The sequence below is a fragment of the Mercenaria mercenaria genome, chromosome 2 (assembly GCF_021730395.1).
Source record: "Mercenaria mercenaria strain notata chromosome 2, MADL_Memer_1, whole genome shotgun sequence".
Classification (NCBI taxonomy): Eukaryota; Metazoa; Mollusca; class Bivalvia; order Venerida; family Veneridae; genus Mercenaria; species Mercenaria mercenaria.
In genome coordinates, this window is record NC_069362.1 from 57,856,252 (window position 1) to 57,879,752 (window position 23,501).

The window sequence follows — 23,501 nt, forward strand, 5'->3', positions numbered from 1 at the left end:
GGTTAGTTTGGGCAAAAACAAATAAAAATGCTTTAGACAAGCATAAATTGTAAGTATTGAATAGCTATGATGATAGAAAAGCAATAAAACATAGGTATTTTATCAAATATTTAATTCTAACTTACGTTTTCTGAATTTGTCGCCCGTTTTCGCGACCATGATTTTCGGATATTTCTGTCATTTCTGACGAGATTTTTTAGTGCAATCTTAATAAAAAGCCAATAAAAAGTCTACATTTAAGAAAAATATGACAACTGTTGCAAAAGGAGCTCTTATTTTGAAGTATTTTTCGAGAATACAACATGCGAAGGCATCGAACCCCACCCACTTATAGGCAATGTGCAAAATAAAACACTGTTTTTTTTTAAATTTTCTATTTTAACATCTTTATTTTCAATGTGATTTTCAGAATTTTTTTTATTAAATGGCAGAATGATGTTTATAAAAATGATAATTTTAGAAATTAACACAAATTTATTTTCTAAATAGCTTTTTAAAGGGTTACTAAGAAATATGTAATAACTACATTAATTTCTTGAGTAGTACGAGTACTTTGGTACATATAATGTAGTCCTACAAGAACGTCAATGCTATGCTTTCGCCGTTGTTGGCCTCATAATTTTATCTTCGGAAAAAGCAGTGGCTCAGAGAAAAAAACTCCCAGTGTGACCCCTGAAAACAGTTACCACCCAATAACTGGAGAACCACTTTACCCAGGACCTTCAAGCTAAGTTGCATGATTGGGCTTATGAAGTAGAAGAATGCTATAGTTTTTGGGGTCAAGAGTCAAGGTCACCTGTTTCCACCAAATAATTTGAGAACCACTCGCCCCAGAACCGTCAAATTTGATTAGCATGTTTGGGCTTATAAAGTACCGGTAGATGACCTGTAATGTTTCTGGGTCAGTAGTTCAAAGTTTAAGGTCACAAGGGTCTGAACCTTGAAAGTCGTTTCCACTTAATAAACAGTTTTATGTGGACAGAGGTAAATATGCTGGAGTTTAACTTCGAAAAATCAGTGGTGACATCTTTCTAAATTTTAAAGGTTCTGTTATCACATCAACAAAATGTAATTTCTTATTGCAGTGTAAAGCTAACCTGGTGCCACATAGCGTGCCAACTGCCATAGCGTGTTGTGATAACGAAGATTTGTGTAACAGAGGTGTCGTACCGATATATGATGAGAGATCAACCACGCCCAGGCCAGGTAATACATAACTAAACGCAGTCGCTACCTGTATCAAATAGCCACTTACCTTGAGCAGCCTGCCAGATTACGTCCCACTTTGACTTTGTGTTCTAATTTCAACTTATCTCAAGCAGCCAGATTGTGTTGCTCCCTTAGCTGAGTGTTTAACACAGGTTTGGCTGCACTATCATTACAGAACAGTTGCTTTTCCATTCAAGAGAGTTCTTCTGTTAACAAGGCGATGCAATTTTAAGTTTGCATCAAATTTTTAGAAGATTTTACTTAAAGCGACTAACCCACACGTTGTGGTGTCAGATTTTTGAAAAATCAAACTTTTCCTATATTCACCTATATTCTGCTTGTTCTTACAATGTATTTTTCATCAAATTCTGTTGAAAATCGTTGTTTTCCTAATAAATTTAAGTTAAAAACATTTGTCTACCATTTCTGATAAGGGTTTCCTGGTTTATAAAAAAATGGAATTCCCGTCAGCAAACATCACGTGATTATCAATAGAGCGCACACGTGTAGGTATCGCACACTGTGATGTTTTGAAATAAAAACAATAACATAAAATGAGGTTAGTACACTTAGTACGTTTACGATGCAGTAAGTGATCTCTTGTTGGCCTAGAGCCGTGAAGGTATTTGTATTATACTTTTTCGTCGTGAGTTCGATTCCCAGACCCGTGAAATTTTGTCTTTAATTTTTTCTTCACTACAATTCAATGAAGACAAAACAAGTTAGTAAATCTAGTTCTAACATGTTCACTAAAATTATTTGTCGCAGTTGACATGTTATTATGTCTAAATACACTCCACCTTTAATATGATCTAATGTTTTTTAAAGATTTCCTGTGATATGTTTAAACCTGTTCGGGTTAGTTTCATAAATTTTATAGCAATCTTACACTTCACTTTAATAAAAGCATTGCCTGGCCATAATTTTGGGATTGATTGATTTATAGATACTACCAATTCTATACGAAAATAAGAAATAAAACAATAAATTAGAAACCGGAGAAAAACAAACTTACACAAAGTATATAATGCAAACTGAAAAGAAAATGGAGATCGAACTCACAACTAAAAGGTATAATAGTGAATTTAATTATACAAATACCATAACCACTCGGCCAATGAGGAATCATTGACTAAATCGTAAACTTAGGGTAATGACTTAATTTTATGTTATTGTTTTGTTTTCACTTCTAAACGCCATAATGCTGTGCGCTACCTATAGTTCAGTTTTGAGGTAAACGATGTTTATGTACTTCTAATTTTGGAAAGGTCTGTTATTTAGGTAGTGTTATTTGGATGTGATAGTGGTTTTTACCTAAATATGGCAAAGTAAATATGCTGACATCCCTAATTGGTAGAAGAGTATATAAATTGACCCGTCAAACTACATGTGCACTTTTGGTTTGCTGCCCGCGTGATGATAGCGTCTAAAAATGCTGTCGCGTCTCGTTCTATATTTATCAGTGTTTACAAAATAAAGCGTTACAACGGTTTATAAAAGTTCATGAGAAAAACTGCAAAAATTTGAATCTTACCGTAATTTTGGAAACTATAAACTGGTCAACCATTATGTTTCATGAAACAGTGGCGACATCTTGCCTTTCGGTGATAAATTATTTTGAAAATTACAAATCACGATGTGTGGGTTAGTTGCGTTAATAACAAAAGACTATTTGAATAAACAAGAATGCAACTTATAGTTTGTAATTTATAATTATCTTATCAGTCAACTATAGTTTTATGTATGTTTCAGATAATGAGCCAAAAGAGTACAAACGGTATGAGAACTTGACTCAGATTGCGTTGCTCGTCTCTGTATCTGTGTGTCTCATCGTTCTTATTGTCACGGCAACATTTGTTTATTTAAGGTAAGAATATTTATGTCTCCCACCACACAGTGGTGTGGGAGACATACTGATTTACTCCAGTCTGTGTGTGTGTGTGTGTCTGTGTGTGTGTGTCTGTAACAAAGCTTGTCCGCACTCTAAGTCGAACATTTCTCATCTGATCTTCACCAAACTTGAACAAAATGTGTTTGACCATGAGACCTCGGCCAAGTTCGATAACTAGCCAAATCCGCCCAGGCACTTCTGAATTATGGCCCTTTAATTACTAATTGGATCCACTCATCACATCCATCGAGAAAAACTAGAATTTTTCAAGCTTGTCCGCGCTCTAAGTTGAACATTTCTCATCTGATCCTCACCAAACAAACAAAATGTGTTTGACCATGAGACCTAGGCCAAGTTCGATAACTAGCCAAATCCGCCCAGGCACTTCTGAATTATGGCCCTTTAATTACTAATTGGATCCACTCATCACATCCATCGAGAAAAACTAGAATTTTTCAAGCTTGTCCGCGCTCTAAGTCGAACATTTCTCATCTGATCCTCACCAAACTTGAACAAAATGTGTTTGACCATGAGACCTCAGCCAGTTCAATAACTAGCCAGATCCGCCCAGGCACTTTTGAATTATGGCCCTTTAATTACTAATTGGATCCACTCATCACATCCATCAAGAAAAACTTAACTAGAATTTTTCAAGCTTGTCCGCGCTCTAAGTCGAACATTGCTCATCTGACCCTCACCAAACTTGAACAAAATGTGTTTGACCATGAGACCTCGGCCAAGTTTGATAACTAGCCAAATCCTCCCATGCACTTTTGAATTATGGCCCTTGAATTACTGATTGGATCTATTTATCATAGCCATCGAGAAAAACTAGACATTTTTCAATGTTGCAGTTGTGGGAGACATGCGCTTTTCTCAAAGCATCTCTAGTTTTGGTTGTTTTTCATTTATTTCTTGTGTATGTTTCCAGTGATACCTGTAATTGATATTTTGTATGAATTCAGGACTTAAGCACATCCAAATACTAAAGATGTAGGTAATGCCAACAGAAGATCTTTAAAATTTGCCAAAAAAAATTAAGAATCTGAGTCCTTTCCTTTGTTAAAAGCGTTTCATTATCTAAAAAAGACAACACATTGGTAAGACGTAAAATTATCCTTTTGTCTGATTACTCACTTGATGCCGTCAAGACATGCAGACCCAGAGAACCTTAAACGACTGCGAAAAGGGCTTAAACTTTCACATTTATTCTTAATGGTGATAGTTTAATATTGTTTATGTACCTTTGTTCAACTGCAGTATTCTACGAAGTGCATTGCTAGCTAACAAATGTTTCTCAAATATTTATTTATACTTTTATGGATCTCTGAGCAACAGTGCATCAAAACAGTAATTGTGCCAAACATCTGTCTCAGTATGATTGCATTTTTTTCAAATACAACAGGCTCTTTAAACTTGACACACTATGTGACAATTTCAAGTTACGGAGGCCAAAAATATCTTCAGGCCTGTCTTTTAAAGGTGGTCAATCACATTTAATCAACATTTAATGACATTTTTTACTTTTTGTATATTCTGGTAGAGAATTATTTAAGGAACAAAAAGACCGATTACATAGAGTTAGATTCCTATTTGAAATGTATATTTTATTAACTTTATAAAATTTTGTAATTACTCCCCTTTAATATGAAAGTATATAAAAAGTTGGGTATTTCTTTTTATTTCGATACAATGTCTAGTTTTACATTTGCATTTGATAGACATATCAACTATTGAACAATCTGAACCAAAATGTAAGTTTAAAAGCTGTGTGTAGCTTCTGAATTCATTTATTTCCAATCTATCTTGGTTGCGCAACCAAGATAGGCAAAGGGGGGTAATAATAATTTTTCAAACTTGCGTTTCTAATGAATTCCATCTAAATACATAATTTTTAATGCAAATATTTTACAAATATATTACAATATGTCTAATATTTATACATTTCCTTAGGCAAAGTATGTTTATCAAATTTATACTTATGATAAAATAACTCTATCTTGGTTGGGCAACCAGGATAGGAAAATGAAATTTTAAAAATACCTCCAGTGAAAATCTAATTTGTATTAAGTGTTAAGTGAACATAAATGAGTGTAAATGATCAGATGCTAAAGTTTCGAACAAATCCGTTACATGGCCAAAACCTGATTATCCACCTTTAAAGTTCAATGTACTTTTGTTGGAACTTGAAAGATATTGATTATTAGCTCACCTGTCACATAGTGACAAGGTGAGCTTTTGTGATCACCCTTCGTCCGTCGTCAGTCTGTCCGTCCGTGCGTCTCGTGCGTCTCGTGCGTCCGTGCGTCAACAATTTCTTGTCTGCACGGTAGTGGTTTCATTTATGATTTTATTTTAACCAAACTTGCACACAACTTGTATCACCATAAGAGCTCAGTTCTTTTCTTGAATTGGCCAGATCCCATTGCAGGTTCCAGAGTTACGGCCCCTGAAAGGGCCAAAATTAGCTATTTTGACCTTGTCTGCACAATAGCAGCTATATTTATAATTTGATTTTTACCAAACTGGCACACAACTTGTATCACCATAAGATCTTGGTTCCTTTCTTGAACTGGCCAGATTCCATTATGGGATCCAGAGTGATGGCCCCTGAAAGGGCCAGAATTAGCTATTTTGACCTTGTCTGCACAATAGCAGCTTCATTTATGATTTGAATTTAATCAAACTTGCACAAAACTTGTGTCACCATAAGATCTCGGTTCCTTTCTTGAACCGGCCAGATCCCATAATGGATTCCAGAGTTATGGCCCCTGAAAGGGCCAAAATTTGCTATTTGACCTTGTCTGCACAATAGCAGCTTCATTTATGATTTGATTTTAACCAACTTGCACAAAACTTGTATCACTACAAGATCTTGGTTCCTTTCTTGAACTGGCCAGATTCCTTCATGGGTTCCAGAGTTATGGCCCCTTAAAGGTCCAAAATTGGCTATTTTGGCTTTTGCAGCCATATAGAGACTTCATTTATGGTTTTATTTGATACAAACTTCCAAAATATCTTCAACAACAATAAATCTTGGATTCCATGACAAATCAGATCCATTCGTAGGTTCCAGAGTTATTTTATATCTGATTACCACCTCCCCTGATTGTAATCAAACTTGATTTATATCAGTAAGTACTTATAGGACTTATTTGAAATTTCATTATTGTCATTAGTTGGACTGAACCAATGAGGGTAGGTAACTATGGACTGATTTTATGTCAGATTACCTCCCTTTATTTCAAATTAAAATGGGTATATCTCCGTAACTAATGAAGATACTGATCTGAAATTTCATTTATGTCAACAGATTTATTTGGCAGATGCTTCTTTTGTTAACTTACAATCATTTTTTTTTTTTAATTAATTCCCTTTTACGTTACTATAAATAGCTTGTTTTTTCTCCAATTTTTAAGTGTATTTTGACATATCTGTACCTTGTAAGAATTTCTTTTTCTTTTCGGTTTAATTTCTTCCCTTAGTTGTTCTGTCCTTTGGACTTAGATATTTTTTCTGAGGACCTTCTTGTCCTCAAGTGCAATGATAACAGGTGAGCGATATAGAGCCATCATGGCCCTCTTGTTTATAATATCGGCTAAAATATATTTTTATGCCCCCCGGCATCTACTGATATGGGAGGCATATAGTGATTGCCCTGTCCGTTCATCCATCCGTCCGTTCGTCCGTCCGTACGAGGTTAACCAAATGGGACCGTTTCGTCTAGCATCAATACCCCTTACTAGAATGACTTGATACTAATGCAGATGTAACCTGTGACCATTCCTCATCTTCAGACATCACCTGACCTCAGTTTGACCTTGACCTCATTTTGGACTTAGGTTGCTTTGTATGGGCCATCTCTTGGTTTTTACCAGATGGGACCGTTTCGTCTAGCATCAATACCCCTTACTAGAATGACTTGATACTAATGTAGATGTAACCTGTGACCATTCTTCATCTTCAAACATCACTTGACCTCAGTTTGACCTTGACCTTGTTTGGGACTTGGGATGCTTTGTATCGACAAGGATGCCACCGGGGGCATCAAGCGTTTATTGAATGCAACTTCTTGTTATTTGTGTTTTTGAGAGGTTATCCATTGAATTTCTGTATGTGTTTATACCTGACCCATTCGACGCCTGTTAAAATCCATCTTTATATTGTTTTGTAGGTACAGGAAGCGTGAAATAGAACAACAGGAAATGATAAATGACATAGAGAAAGAAGTGATTTTACCACAAGATGAGACTTTGTCAGAAATGATAGATCATTCTTCAGGGAGTGGTTCAGGATTGCCGTTATTGGTAACGTTTTTCTTTTCTCGAAGCATATGAATTATGTTTATAGATGTCAGTTTTTATTCTGATTTCATTCAGAGCAAACTGTCAGCTGAGCTGTGTCTTTTTCTCTCAAGTTCTTTTGTGGAAGCAGGTGTATTTGAAATTGACATACTTCCATTTCGAATAGATGTTATGCAAAACCTTAACTTTGTGTTAAATTTGTTCAGAAGTTATATATGTCTGTGATGTGTCACTGATTCTAGTTTAAAGAACACAAAAAAAACAAATACCGGTATATCAGCTTGTATGAAAACGGAAGACACCAACACTTCATATATAATCATATATATCTTGATTCTGATACCTATTTATACATCTGTGTCCTCTGTCTAAATATGTCTGTTTATCTGTTAGTAATACCATTTCAGCTCAACAACATAAGAATGCTTTAACCTTTGATCATCAAACTTGATATGCTTATTGCTCATGGGTAGTGTATGTCCCTTATTGATTTTAGTCAGTGGATCAAGGTTATGGTCACAATGACATAGTACAAAAATCGTTTGTGCTAAAAACGGAAGAATTCTTTGACTTATGATCCTCAAGCTTGATTTGTATATTGCTCATGTGCATTGCATGGCCCTATTGATTTTGAGGTCAGTTGGTCAAAGATCAAGGTCACAGTAACAGTTAGTACAAAAACCTTTTCCTCTCAATATATTGAGAAGGCTTTACTGACCTAAATATTATTCCATATATATTCGATATAAAATGAAGGATTTTCACATAACTGCCACACATATCTAGTTCCATTTCAGAGGTAAGCTCATATAATTTTGGTATCATTTGAAAGTGTATAATTTACTGAAAAAGAAAATATCAATTAAGGCCACACCAAATTGAAAAGTTGTTAATCTGATTTTTTTCTGAAAAAATTGAGACTAATAAAAACCTTAAAATAGAATGTAAAGCCCATTTTACATTAAAAATAATTCACCAGAGATTGAGAAAATTTGACCTGCAGAGGCACAACAAAGCAAATTCGTGAAAAAAAGGAAATAACATTGGCATACAGTACAGTGTAATCAAATAATGTATGCTTTTGAAATTGCTGTTAAAAAATACGTAAAATACAACAATGCATAACTTTAAACCATAATCATGACATAGATATGTGACGAATATTTACTGCTATGAAAAATGTCAAATATCTCTGTTACTACTAAAGCTTTTGACTTGAAACTTAAAACAGTTATTAACTATCGAAGTCTACACCACGAGAAACAATCCCCGTAACTCTGAATTTGATTGAATTTTGACAGAGTTATGTCCCTTTTTAACATAGAATATTTTTGTTTAAGTTGTATATAACGTCCAATAGGTCTGTTACTTTCAAAGCTTATGACTATTATGCCCCTTTTACTGGCAAAGCTTTAATTCAGAGTCCAGCACTTAGAAAAGTCAAGCATGCTGTCTTAAGGACAGCTCTTGTTCTAACTTCAAATTTACATAATGGATTAAATTTGTTGAAACAAAGTCTCAATTAAGGTCTGGAATGGAGATTAACGTGCATTAACATAATTCTACTTGAGGATTGGAAAATTTGAAAAATTAAACTGGTCTGAACACAACTCATAATGTAAATTCCTTTCCCCAATCACTTTCGTATACAAATGCTTGAACATTCTGACATGAAAAACAGAAAACAGAAAAGTGATGTGCATCAGTACGTAATTACCCTTACCAAAATAATGTAGATTGATGTTATCAAATAAATTAGTAAGTTTTTCATCCAACTTTCATTGAAATAAATCTGATAATATTTACATCTGCCCTATTCTTTTCCATTGAAAATTGTGACATTCATTTCGTATGAACAGCAAAAGGAAAGGCGCAAAATTTATGTCATCGCTGCTTAGTGATAACCGACCGCTGTTTTGACGACGTTTGCGTATAGTCAGGGAGAACGTTCCTTAGATGACGTCGCAGTTGTTCCGTGTGGTGAACAGAATGGCCAGGAAGCTGATTTTAATGTTAAATGCCACAAAATGTGTGCAATCTTGTTTACAAATGGAAAGGAAATATAATGTAAATATAAGAAATGAAACTATTTTTAGTGCGATTCATGGATTTGCCGATCCTATTCTGTCGTTCATTTCACATGAACACCGAAAAAAATCATTTCATTTCTTAATTGTAGCAACTCAATTTGGTAAACATTTGAAGAAAATGGCGTAACTGCATAAAGGGGAAATAACTTTAATGCCACTAAATATAAGTATTATGATATATTGTAGACGATGTGTGCGCTGTATGTATTTATTGTGATTAAAGTCCATTTTAGAACAATATGGGACTGGAATTATAAGCATTTGTTCACTGTTACGTCCGTAAAAAGTAGCGCACCAAGAAATTTTGACTTGATTTTTTTCAATGGGGCGAGCACAGGTCAAAAAAAATTTTTTGTGTTTCTGAAAATATACAATCGGCAAAACCGATGAACAACTTCTTAATTTGGTGAGGCCTAAAAGACAAAATATATTACAGAATTTTATTTTTAGCTCGACTATTCATAGAATAGTAGAGCTATTGGACTCGCCCATGCGTCGGCGTCCGCGTCCGCGTCCGCATCGGCGTCCGCGTCCCGATTTGGTTAAGTTTTTGTATGTAAGCTGGTATCTCAGCAACCACTTGTGGGAATGGATTGAAACTTCACACACTTATTCACTGTGATAAACTGACTTACATTGCACAGGTTCCATAACTCTGTTTTGCTTTTTTACAAAATTATGCCCCTTTTTTGACTTAGAAATTTTTGGTTAAGGTTTTGTATGTAAGCTGGTATCTCAGTAACCACTTGTGGGAATGGATTGAAACTTCACACACTTATTTACTGTGATAAACTGACTTACATTGCACAGGTTCCATAACTCTATTTTGCTTTTTTACAAAATTATGCCCCTTTTTCGACTTAGAATTTTTTGGTTAAGGTTTTGTATGTAAGCTGGTATCTCAGTACTCACTAATGGGAATGGATTGAAACTTCACACACTTGTTCACTGTCATGATCTGACATGCACAAAGCAGGTCCCATAACTTTATTTTGCTTTTTTACAAAATTATGCCCCTTTTTCAACATAGAAATTTTTGGTTAAGTTTTTGTATGTAAGCTGGTATCTCAGTATCCACTAATGGGAAAGGATTGAAACTTCACACACTAGTTCACTGTCATGATATGACATGCAGTGCAAAGGGTCAATAACTCAACTTTGCATTTTACAAAATTATGCCCCTTTTTCAACTTAGGAGTTTTTGGGTTAAATTCTTATATGTAAGCTGGTATCTCAGTACCCACTAATGGGAATGGATTGAAACTTCATACACTTGTCCACTGTCATGAGCTGATAAGCACTATGCAGGTTCCATAACCCTATTTTACTTTTTTACTAAATTATGCCCCTTTTTCGACTTTCTTATTCATTCAAGCGACAAGGCTGTTAAATAGTCGAGCGTTGCTGTCCTCCGACAGCTCTTGTTTTACTTGATAGTCTGCAATGATGCTTCAATAGAAATCCAGATATTACAGTGTAAGATTGATCATTTAGCTGTCAAAAAACATGACTATAATGATTCTTGCGTATTATTTATGGCCATCTTATTTACTAAGTCTTGTTCAGCAGACACAATTCTTTCAAATAATACCAAAAAAACATGGCGTCACCAGACATCGAAATGTGACCTATTTGTCAATTTCTTGCAATGTTAACCTGAGAATGCTGCTAATGTCTATTATAAGGCTTAAGCCGTATCATATTTCTGTGAGTTATGTTGATATTATAGTATGTTTTAGTTATGAGACTGTGTTATTTAGGTTCAGAGAACAATAGCCAAACAGATACAGCTGACTAAAACCATTGGTAAAGGAAGATATGGAGAGGTGTATAAGGCTAAGTGGAGAGGAGAGAATGTTGCTGTGAAAATATTTCTTACCACAGAAGAGGCCAGTTGGCTCCGAGAGACAGAACTTTATCAAACTGTGCTGTTACGTCATGATAATATATTAGGTATGGGCAGCTCCTTTTGAAATCCTTATAGCTTTAAGTTGTGTTACATGGTTCAGAATAGTAACCTGTCTCTTTTTAGAGAGTACAAAGAAATTAATATGCAAGAGTCAAATTTGTTGTAAAGGGTACTGAATCGAATGCCTGCTGACACTGACATGTAGTAATCTTGCAGGTTTATATAAAGATTAACTTGAACGCTTCAAAGGTATACCTCAAAGACTTTATTAGTTTGTTTGTTTAGGTTTAGCGCCATATTTCAACAATATTTCAGTTAAGTAATAGTGGGTAGTTAACTTAACCTACCCAGTGTTCCTGGATTTTGTACCAGTACTGTCCTGTTCCCCACAAGCCCTACAAACTTCTCCACATGAACCTGATAAAATCAGGGATCAAACTCACAAATCATAGCTCTGCGTTTTCACTCTTTAGCTAAGCCGGCAAGTCACTTCAAAGACTGGAAGAATTATTTTGTTTCTACCAGCAAAGAGAAAGTTTCACTTTAAAATACCAGTATTTATTATGTTTAAAAGGTGAGTTATTGTCATTACTTGGCAGGTGTTGGCGTTGCCTGGTTAAGTTTTGTGTTAAGGTCACCTTTTCTACTAAACTATCAAAGCTTTTGCTTTGAAACTTGCAACACTTGTTCACCATCAATAGCTGACTTTATACAGTGAGAAACATAACTTCATCCTGCTTTTTGCAAGAATTATGGCCCCTTTTGGACTTCGTGATTAGGTCAAATTTTCTTCTTAATGGTCAAAGCTATTGCTTTAAAACTTGGAGCAGTTGTTGTATTAAAAGCTCACTTTGCACAGCAAGTACCATAACTCGACATTGCTTCTTGCAAGAATTATGGCCCCTTTTCGACTTAGAAAATCAGATTTCTTGGTTAAGTTTTGTGTTTAGTTCAGCTTTTCTCCTAAACTATCAAAGCTATTGCTTTAAAACTTGCAATATTTGTTCACCATTAAAAGCTGACTCTGTACAGCAAGAGACATAACTCTATCCTGCTTTTTGCAAGAATTATGGCCCCTTTTGGACTTACAAAATATTATACAGAGACAAAAAAATCAGATGAGCGTCTACACCCGCAAGGCAGTGCTCTTGTTATTATTGCACTGAAGATTTCCTATATTTTTATGGCCCCCTTCGAAGAAGGAGGGGTATACTGTTTTGCAGATGTCAGTCTGTCTGTCGGTTGGTCAGAATGTAGACCAATCCGTTTCCGGATGATAACTCAAGAACACTTGAGCCTAGGATCATGAAAGTTGATAGTAAGGTGGGTCATCACCAGGAGATGACTCCTATTGATTTTGAGGTCAGTATGTCAAAGATCAAGGTCACAGTGACCCGGAACAGTTGAATGATTTCCTAATCATAACTCAAGATTGCTTGGGCCTAGGATCGTGAAAGTTGATAGGGAGGTTGGTCATCGCCAGCAGATGACCTCTATTGATTTTGAGATCAGTAGGTCAAAGGTCAAGGTCACAGTGACCAGGAACAGTAAAACGGTTTCCGGGCGATAACTCGAGAATGCTTTGGCCTAGGATCAGGAAAATTGATACGGAGATTGGTCATGACCAGCAGAAGACCCCTATTGATTTTGAGGTCATTAGGTCAGAGTTCAAGGTCACATTGGCCAGGAACAGTTAAACAGTTTCTGGACGATAACTTGAGAACACTTGGGCCAAGGGTCATGAAAGATGATACAGAGGTTCATCACGACCAGCAGATGACCCCTATTGATTTTGAGGTCAGTAGGTCAAAGGTCAAGGTTACAGTGACTGGGAACATTTAAACCGTTAGCAGACAATTTCTTGAGAACGCTTGGGCCTAGGATCATGAAACTTGATAGGGAGGTTGGTCATGACCAGTAGATGACCCCTATAGATTTTGAGGTCAGTAGGCCAAAGGTCAAGGTCTCATTGACCCAGAACAGTTAAACCCTTTTTTTCGGACGATACCTTGAGACAATTTCTTGAGAACGCTTGGGCCTAGGATCATGAAACTTGATAGGGAGGTTGGTCATGACCAGCTGATGACCCCTGTTGATTTTGATGTCAGTAGGTCAAAAGTCAAGGTCACATTGAACAAGGACAGTAGAACTTTTGTTTACAGTGAGCAAATAATTTCTGTTCCTTGTGCAATTACTGAATGCATCAAGGGGGCATTTCATGTTCGACGAGCTCTTGTTCATAAAAAGATTTTGTCCCAAAATGAGAACACTGAGTTAATTACAGCCTTATTGATTACAGGTTTTATAGCTGCTGATATAAAGGGGACAGGCTCGTGGACCCAGCTGTTCCTCATCACAGACTATCATGACAACGGGTCACTGTACGATTACCTCAGCGAGAACACACTCGATCATCATGACATGCTAAAAATAGCTCATTCCATTGCCTGCGGCTTGTCGCACTTACATACAGAAATATTTGGTACAAGAGGTATGGAAATAATAAAAAAAAATATTGTTTATTCTCCCGATTTCATGTACGGTACATATTGGCTAAAATTATGAAGGATATTTGAACTGGAGTTGAATGTTCCACGTGTCTGGTGGGTGAATGTCCATTTTATCAAGATGGCATGCAGAACCCATGATCCATTTGTTCTGGGCCAAGGTTGATGTTATAAGGTTGGAGTACAAGTTTCAATTCACAATATAGTCTTTATATTGCAAAATGCTTATAGTAATATAGATGATATTAAAGGTGTACTGATGTAAAAAAAAATGATCAAGTACTATATATAGTTTGTGTAAACATAAGGTGAACATGTTAATGTGTATTACCTGTACAGTGCATTAGGTTCAAAATTACAGTACACGCTTATTACATGTATAGCTGAATACAGTATAAATGTGTACTATCACTGAAAAATGGAAGTTTTTTTTAACAAACAACTGTTACTGCATTACATTTAATTATGAAAATATCTCTACATACACAGCTATTTCGCATAATTAGTAAAATAAAATATGTTTTAAAGAAGATTTTGTTCATCTGAAGTAAATATGTAGAGATAAAATACTTAAATGAGCCGCGCCATGAGAAAACCAACATAGTGGGTGTGCGACCAGCATGGATCCAGACCAGCCTGCGCATCCGCGCAGTCTGGTCAGGCTCCATGCTGTTCGCTTTTAAAGCCTATTGGAATTGGAGAAACTGTTAGCGAACAGCATGGATCCTGACCAGACTGCGCGGATGCGCAGGCTGGTCTGGATCCATGCTGGTCGCAAAGCCACTATGTTGGTTTTCTCATGGCGCGGCTCAAATGGTTGATGGACATTGGATATCTATATTAAATATAAATCATTTACAAATGGAACCTCTTAAAGTTTCTGAAACAAGAATGTTATTGTGCTTCCAGGGCTTAAACCCACTACCATAGAAAATTATACTTGTTTGGCAAATATCATCCACTGCACTTTGTTGACAAATAATGTTCTTAGAATTTGGAGTAATTTCATGTAAAATGATGTAAAAAAAAAATTGAAACAAATCAGTTTGCTATGTTTTATTAATACAAATCATCAGCACATGTACCAATAGTTCAGGTAGTTTATACTGGTATATAGATTTTGTAACTTGTTCTCTCCCTATTTTCCAGTTGTTAATTGTTTTCCCATTTCCAGGAAAACCAGCAATTGCTCATAGAGATATAAAAACAAAAAACATTCTTGTGAAGAAAGATGGTAGTTGTTGTATAGCTGATCTTGGACTGGCAGTGAAATATGTCAGGTAACATTTCCATATATAACTTTTTCAAATCCTTCTTGTTGATTGGTTCAATTGTGAGATGTGAAGTCTTTTGGTTGGTTTAAACCACAAATATACTGAGTCATTTGATTGATTTACTTTTGAAATGTATAGTGTGTGCACTCTGATGGCACAAATATGCTCATTACTTTTTATTATACGCCTGAAAGGACGTATTATGTTACAACGCCGGTGTCTGTCTGTTTGTCCGTCCATTAGCAATTTCGTGTCCGCTCTGTAACTCTTGAACCCCTTGGAGGATTTTGAAGAAACTTGACATAAATGTTCACCACAGTGAGATGAGGTGCAGAGAGCATGTTTCGGATGGCTTGCTTCAGGGTCAAGGTCACATTTAGTGGTCAAAGGTCATAAGACTTTGTTTCGTGTCCGCTCTGTAAATCTTGAACTGCTCGAAGGATTTTAAAGAAACTTGGCACAAATGTTCACCACATCGAGACGACGTGCAGAGCGCAGGTTTCCGTTGGCTCGCTTCAAGGTCACACTTCTGGCTTATATTTCTCGTAGATGGTTAATTTTTTGCATGGAATAGGAAAAATCACAAAGTTTCCGTTGTAAAAAATATCTCGCATCAAGCCAGAAAAGTGATGCATGAAATGGTGTTTATATAGGTAGACAGTACTGTGAGATTTTACTGTATTTTTGGCTTAATTATCTATATTTATTACTGTAAAAGGGGCCTTCATGCACAAGTTGTTAATGTCATTGACTAAATCACTTGCCCCTTACTGATGTTTGTTGAAAACCGTGTTATGAGTGTAGAATTCTGTCATTTAAGGAAGGCTTTTGGAAAGTAGGCGTTGAATCGTGCTTGGAGGGGCACCTCAGTTCCAACATCAACAGATTTAATTTCACTAAGATTCCTGAAAGTGTCTCCTTCTGGCTTAAACTGAAACAAAACAACTTACTGTGAAAAGTTATTTATTTCAACTATACAGAAAACTGTATATGATGACATTTATATTAGTAAAATGTATTTGGATGAAAACCACAAAAGTGCATCAAGGCAGCTGCAGCTGTCTGATTGAAAATCAACACGTCAAGATTTATTTTGCATCTTTTCTTGTGTCTGCTTATCATTGGTCTCTGGAATATCACTTTAATGTAATCAGCTTTGGATCTTAGAAATATCAGATATGTCTGCAAGTTAGGTTTATGATGTGGATCATATTTTTTCATTTGAAGAAACATTCTGACATGAGATGTTAGACACTCTCATACGATAACATATTAGCAGCTTGTTTCAAGAACTGCTGTGTATTTACATGGTATCATGTTTTTAGCTCACCTGTCACAAAGTGACAAGGTGAGCTTTTGTGATCGCGCGGTGTCCGTCGTCCGTCGTCCGTGCGTCCGTGCGACCGTGCGTCCGTGCGTCCGTAAACTTTTCCATGTGACATCTCTAGAGGTCACATTTTTCATGGGATCTTTATGAAAATGGGTCAGAATGTTAATCTTGGTAAATTCTAGGTCAAGTTCGAAACTGGGTCACGTGCCATCAAAAACTAGGTCAGTAGGTCTAAAAATAGAAAAACCTTGTGACCTCTCTAGAGGCCATAATTTTCAATTGATCTTCATGAAAATTGGTCAGAATGTTCACCTTGATGATATCTAGGTCAAGTTCGAAACTGGGTCACGTGCGGTCAAAAACTAGGTCATTAGGTCTAAAAATAGAAAAACCTTGTGACCTCTCTAGAGGCCATAATTTTCAATGGATCTTCATGAAAATTGGTCAGGATGTTCACCTTGATCATATCTAGGTCAAGTTCAAAACTGGGTCACGTGGGGTCAAAAACTAGGTCAGTAGGTCTAAAAATAGAAAAACCTTGTGACCTCTCTAGAGGCCATATTTCTCAATGGATCTTCATGAAAATTGGTCAGAATGTTCACCTTGATGATATCTAGGTCAAGTTCGAAACTGGGTCACGTGGGGTTAAAAACTAGGTCAGTAGATCTAAAAATAGAAAAACCTTTTGACCTCTCTAGAGGCCATATTTTTCATGAGATCTTCATGAATATTGGTCAGAATGTTCACCTTGATGATATCTAGGTCAAATTCGAAACTGGGTCATGTGGGGTCAAAAACTAGGTCAGTAGGTCTAAAAATAGAAAAACCTTGTGACCTCTCTAGAGGCCATATTTCTCAATGGATCTTCATGAAAATTGGTCAGAATGTTCACCTTGATGATATCTAGTTAATGTTTGAAACTGGGTCACATGCGGTCAAAAACTAGGTCAGTAGGTCTAAAAATAGAAAAACCTTGTGACCTCTCTAGAGGCCATATTTTTCAATGGATCTTCATGAAAATTAGTCAGAATGTTTACCTTGATGATATCTAAGTCAAGTTCGAAACTGGATCACGTGGGGTTAAAAACTAGGTCAGTAGATCTAAAAATAGAAAAACCTTGTGACCTCTTTAGAGGCCATATTTTTCATGAGATCTTCATGAATATTGGTCAGAATGTTCACCTTGATGATATCTAGGTCAAGTTTGAAACTGGGTCAGGTGGGGTCAAAAACTAGGTCAGTAGGTCTAAAAATAGAAAAACCTTGTGACCTCTCTAGAGGCCATATTTCTCAATGGATCTTCATGAAATTGGTGAGAATGTTCAGCTTGATGATATCTAGGTCAGGTTCGTAACTGGGTCACGTGCGGTCAAAAAATAGGTCAGTAGGTCGAAAAATAGAAAACCTTTTGACCTCTCTAGAGGCCATATTTTTCACGAGATCTTCATGAAAATTGGTGAGAATGTTGACCTTGATGATATCTAGGTCAAGTTTAAAAGTGGGTCACGTGCCTTCAAAAACTAGGTCATTAGGTCAAATAATAGAAAAACCTTGTGACCTCTCTAGAGGCCATATTTTTCAATGGATCTTCATGAAAATTGGTCAGAATTTTTTATCTTGATGATATCTAGGTCACATGTGCTCAAAAACTAGGTCACTATGTCAAATAATAGAAATAACGACGTCATACTCAGTTCAACTCTGGGTCATGTGGGGATAGGTGAGCGATTCAGGACCATCATGGTCCTCTTGTTTATTAAATTCATAGTGAGTTTAGATTGTCTAGACAGAAAAGGAGTGAGATTTTACAGAACTTTCAAATATTTACTTTTTTTTTGCTTAGCCCTAAAAGGTTATTTGTTGACTTGATATCCTTGCTTACTGTTGTAACACTTACTCAACAATTGCTAAAGGTTGAGATAGCAATTAAGTTTACTGTCGATTTTTAGCTCGACTTTTCGAAGAAAAAATAGAGCTATTGCACTCGCCCCGGCATCGGCATCGCCGTTGGTTAAAGTTTTTGATAAAGTCAAATATCTCTGTTACTATCAAAGCTATTGACTTGAAACTTAAAATAGTTATTTACTATCAAAGTCTAAACCAGGAGAAACAATTCCCATAACTCTGATTTGAATTTTGACAGAATAATCATAAATGCCTCTTTTTTAACTTGGAATTTTTTCTTAACATTTTTGATAAAGTCAAATATCTCTGTTACTATTAAAGCTTTTGACTTGAAACTCAAAATAGTTATTTACTATCAAAGTCTACAACAGGAGACACAATTCCCATAACTCTGATTTGAATTTTGACAGAGTTATGCCCCTTTTTAACTTGATTTTTTTTTACTGGCAAAGCTCTAATTCAGAGTCAAGCACTGAGAAAAGTCGAGCGCGCTGTCTTAATGGCAGCTCTTGTCTCATTTGCTGTTTGGTCCATGCCTTCAAATTTTTTTTGTTGCTCACCATGGTTTATTTATTTGTAGTAGTTAAGGTTTGTTTTTTTTTTTGCCTGTAGATTTTGATGGTGTTACAGCTCTACCGTATTTCTGTAAAATCATAAATTTTCATTGGGGTATAAATTTTCACACATTTTGTGTTTTAGTCAATCCACAAAATCTAAATCCACGAGACAGAAAAATACCCTTTCATTTTGCGTCCAGAATTCAAAATCAACAAATGTATATCCTAATGAAATAATCATTCTGGTCCAAAACGATAAAAACTCGTGCCCACGAAAAGTTAATGATTTTACAGTATTTTGTTTTGTGTTCCAATTCCAGTGAAACAAGTGAAGTAGATGTAGCACCAAACACACGACAGGGAACAAAACGCTACATGCCTCCAGAGGTGTTAGAAGAATCTATAAATAGATTCTCATTTGATGCATACAAGCAAGGGGATATGTATTCATTTGGTCTGTGTTTGTGGGAGATTGCAAAAAGAACAGAAATAGGGGGTAAGAAGACAAATGTGTTGAATTAATTAGTGTTACCTTTGTTATATTTTCTGGTTCTTTGGGTTCATGGAGTACATTCATTTTTAGCTCACCTGTCACATAGTGACAAGGTGAGCTTTTGTGATCATGCAGCGTCCGTCCGTCTGTCCGTGCGTCCGTCCGTAAACTTTTGCTTGTGACCACTCTAGAGGTCACATTTTTTGTGGGATCTTTATGAAAGTTGGTCAGAATGTTCATCTTGATGATATCTAGGTCAGATTCGAAACTGGGTCACGTGCCATCAAAAACTAGGTCAGTAGGTCTAAAAATAGAAAAACCTTGTGACCTCTCTAGAGGCCATATATTTCACAAGATCTTCATGAAAATTGGTCAGAACGTTCACCTTGATGATATCTAGTTCAAGTTCGAAACTGGGTCACATGGCTTCAAAACTAGGTCAGTAGGTCAAATAATAGAAAAACCTTGTGACCTCTCTAAAGGCCATATTTTTCATGGGATCTGTATGAAAGTTGGTCTGAATATTCATCTTGATGATATCTAGGACAGGTTCGAAACTGGGTCACGTGCGGTCAAAAACTAGGTCAGTAGGTCTAAAAATAGAACAACCTTGTGACCTCTCTAGAGGCCATATATTTCATGAGATCTTCATGGAAATTGGTCAGAATGTTCACCTTGATAATATCTAGGTCAAGTTCGAAAATGGGTCACGTGCCATCAAAAACTAGGTCAGTAGGTCAAATAATAGAAAAACCTTGTGACCTCTCTAGAGGCCATATTTTTCATGGGATCTGTATGAAAGTTGGTCTGAATGTTCATCTTGATGATATCTAGTTCTAGTTCGAAACTGGGTCACGTGCCATCAAAAACTAGGTCAGTAGGTCAAATAATAGAAAAACCTTGTGACCTCTCTAGAGGCCATACTTGTGAATGGATCTCCATAAAATTGGTCAGAATGTTCATCTTGATGATATCTAGGTCAAGTTCGAAAGTGGGTCACGTGCCATCAAAAAGTAGGTCAGTAGGTCAAATAATGAAAAAACGTTGTGACCTCTCTAGAGGCCATATTTTTCAATGGATCTTCATGAAAATTGATCTGAATGTTCACCTTGATGATGTCTAGGTCAAAAACGAAACTGAGTCACGTGCGCTCAAAAACTAGGCCAGTAGGTATAAAAATAGAAAAACCTTGTGACCTCTCTAGAGGCCATATTTTTCATGAGATCTTCATGAAAATTAGTGAGAATGTTCACCTTGATGATATCTAGGTAAAGTTCAAAACAGGGTCACGTACCTTCGAAAACTAGGTCAATAGGTCAAATAATAGAAAAACCTTGTGACCTCTAGAGACCATATTTTTCAATGGATCTTCATGAAAATTGGTCAGAATTTTTATCTTGATAATATCTAGGTCAAGTTCAAAACTGGGTCACATGAGCTCAAGAACTAGGTCACTATGACAAATAATAGAAAAAACGATGTCATACTCAAAACTGGGTCATGTGGGAAGAGGTGAGCGATTCAGGACCATCATGGTCCTCTTGTTACTATGATAGATTCCCGCTAAAGCCGTTGCTAGGGTGTATGAAAGGTGTTGCACATGTCATTACCTCTCATGAACAGACTTGATCAAGGCAAGTCTGCTATTATGTTGCTTGATTGCGTGCAGTGCTTCCAGAGAACCTTTTCACATACTTTTTTAGTCAGAAGAAGGTCTCTTGGCAACCTTTAAATTCAACACTACTGTAAAAGCTGGACAAAAATCTGCAAAGTAGCTGAGAATGTTATGTGGAGTAACTTCCCCTGAGATGGTGTTTGCTCCGAACACTTTCTCATGAAGGTTGCATGTTTAAAAGCCTATAATTGGAATAGTTTGTATAATCTTTTTATGCCTGATAGTAAAAATCAATTAGTGAACTTACATGTGTGTGTGTTAATAATGATTTTGTCTTCATATCTGCATTGAAAGCCAGTGAAGTGCCAGGTGGTTTGTATAGATACGTGAATGTATCTGTTTTTAGCTCACCTGTCACATAGTGACAAGGTGAGCTTTTGTGATCACGCAGCGTCCGTCGTCCGTCGTCCGTCCGTCCGTGCGTTAGCCCGCCCGGGTCCGTCCGTAAACTTTGCTTGTGACCACTCTAGAGGTCACATTTTTCGTGGATGTTTATGAAAGTTGGTAAGAATGTTCACCTTGATGATATTTAGGTCAAGTTCGAAACTGGGTCACGTGCCGTCAAAAACTAGGTCAGTAGGTCTAAAATAGAAAAACTTGTGACCCTCTAGAGGCCATATATTTCATGAGATCTTCATGAAAATTGGTCAGAATGTTCACCTTGATGATATCTAGGTCAAGTTCGAAACTGGGTCAAGTGCCATCAAAAACTAGGTCAGTAGGTCTAAAAATAGAAAAACCTTGTGACCTCTCTAGAGGCCATATATTTCACAAGATCTTCATGAAAATTGGTCAGAACGTTTTCCTTGATGATATCTAGGTCAAGTTCGAAACTGGGTTACGTGCCATCAAAAACTAGGTCAGTAGGTCAAATAATAGAAAAACCTTGTGACCTCTCTAGAGGCCATATTTTTCATGGGATCTGTATGAAAGTTGGTCTGAATGTTCATCTTGATGATATCTAGGTCAGGATTGAAACTGGGTCACGTGCGGTCAAAAACCAGGTCAGTAGGTCTAAAAATAGAAAAACCTTGCGACCTCTCTAGAGGCCATATATTTCATGAGATCTTCATGAAAATTGGTCAGAATGTTCACCTTGATGATATCTAGGTCAAGTTCGAAAGTGGGTCACATGTCTAAAAAAAAACTAGGTCAGTAGGTCAAATAATAGAAAAACCTTGTGACCTCTCTAGAGGCCATATTTTTCATGGGATCTGTATGAAAGTTATTCTGAATGTTCATCTTGATGATATCTAGGTCAAGTTCGAAAGTGGGTCACATGCCATCAAAAACTAGGTCAGTAGGTCAAATAATAGGAAAACCTTGTGACCTCTCTAGAGGCCATATTTTTCATGGGATCTGTATGAAAATTGGTCTGAATGTTCATCTTGATGATATCTAGGTCAAGTTCGAAACAGGGTCATGTGCGGTCAAAAACTAGGTCAGTAGGTCTAAAAATAGAAAAACCTTGTGACCTCTCTAGAGGCCATACTTGTGAATGGATCTTCATAAAAATTGGTCAGAATGTTCATCTTGATGATATCTAGGTCAAGTTCGAAAGTGGGGCACGTGCCATCGAAAACTAGGTCAGTAGGTCAAATAATGAAAAACGTGACCTCTCTAGAGGCCATATTTTTCATGGAATCTGTATGAATAGTGTCTGAATGTTCATCTTGATGATAATAGGTCAATTTGAAACTGGGTCAACTGCGATCAAAACTAGTCAGTAGGTCTTGAAATAGAAAAACCTTGTGACCTCTCTAGAGGCCATACCGTTGAATGGATCTTCATGAAAATTGGTCAGAATGTTCACCTTGATGATATCTAGGTCAAGTTTAAAACTGGGTCACATGCCTTAAAAAACTAGGTCGTAGGTCAAATAATAAAAAAACCTTGTGACCTCTCTAGAGGCCATACTTTTTCATGGGATCTGTATGAAAATTGGTCTGAATGTTCATCTTGATGATATCTAGGTCAATTTTGAAACTGGTCAACTGTGGTCAAAACTAGGTCAGTAGGTCTAAAATTAGAAAAATTTTGACCTCTCTAGAGCATATTTTTCAATGGATCTCATGAAAATTGATCTGAATGTTCACCTTGATGAATATCTAGGTCATTTTCGAAACTGGGTCACGTGCGATCAAAAAACTAGGTCAGTAGGTAACGTGGGTCACGTGCTATCAAAAACTAGGTTAGTAGGTCAAATTATAGGAAAACTGTGACCTCTCTAAAGGCCATATTTTCATGGATCTGTATGAAAGTTGGTCTGAATGTTTATCTTGATGATATCTAGGTCATTTTCCGAAATGGGGTCACGTGCGGTCAAAAACGGCCAGTAGGTATAAAAATAGAAAAAC

At 36.4% G+C, this 23,501-nt stretch overlaps 1 protein-coding gene across 1 annotated transcript in view; it reads left to right on the forward strand.

The window, feature by feature from the left end:
- Positions 1-23,501, forward strand: part of LOC123564025 (bone morphogenetic protein receptor type-1B-like) — a 42,468-nt gene that overhangs the window by 7,443 nt on the left and 11,524 nt on the right. Inside the window, exons 3-9 of the mRNA XM_053526042.1 lie at positions 1,086-1,206; positions 2,962-3,076; positions 7,275-7,407; positions 11,255-11,447; positions 13,703-13,894; positions 15,085-15,190; positions 19,297-19,472. Of these exons, the coding sequence (XP_053382017.1) occupies positions 1,086-1,206; positions 2,962-3,076; positions 7,275-7,407; positions 11,255-11,447; positions 13,703-13,894; positions 15,085-15,190; positions 19,297-19,472 (1,036 nt within the window). The remainder of the gene's footprint in view (positions 1-1,085; positions 1,207-2,961; positions 3,077-7,274; positions 7,408-11,254; positions 11,448-13,702; positions 13,895-15,084; positions 15,191-19,296; positions 19,473-23,501) is intronic.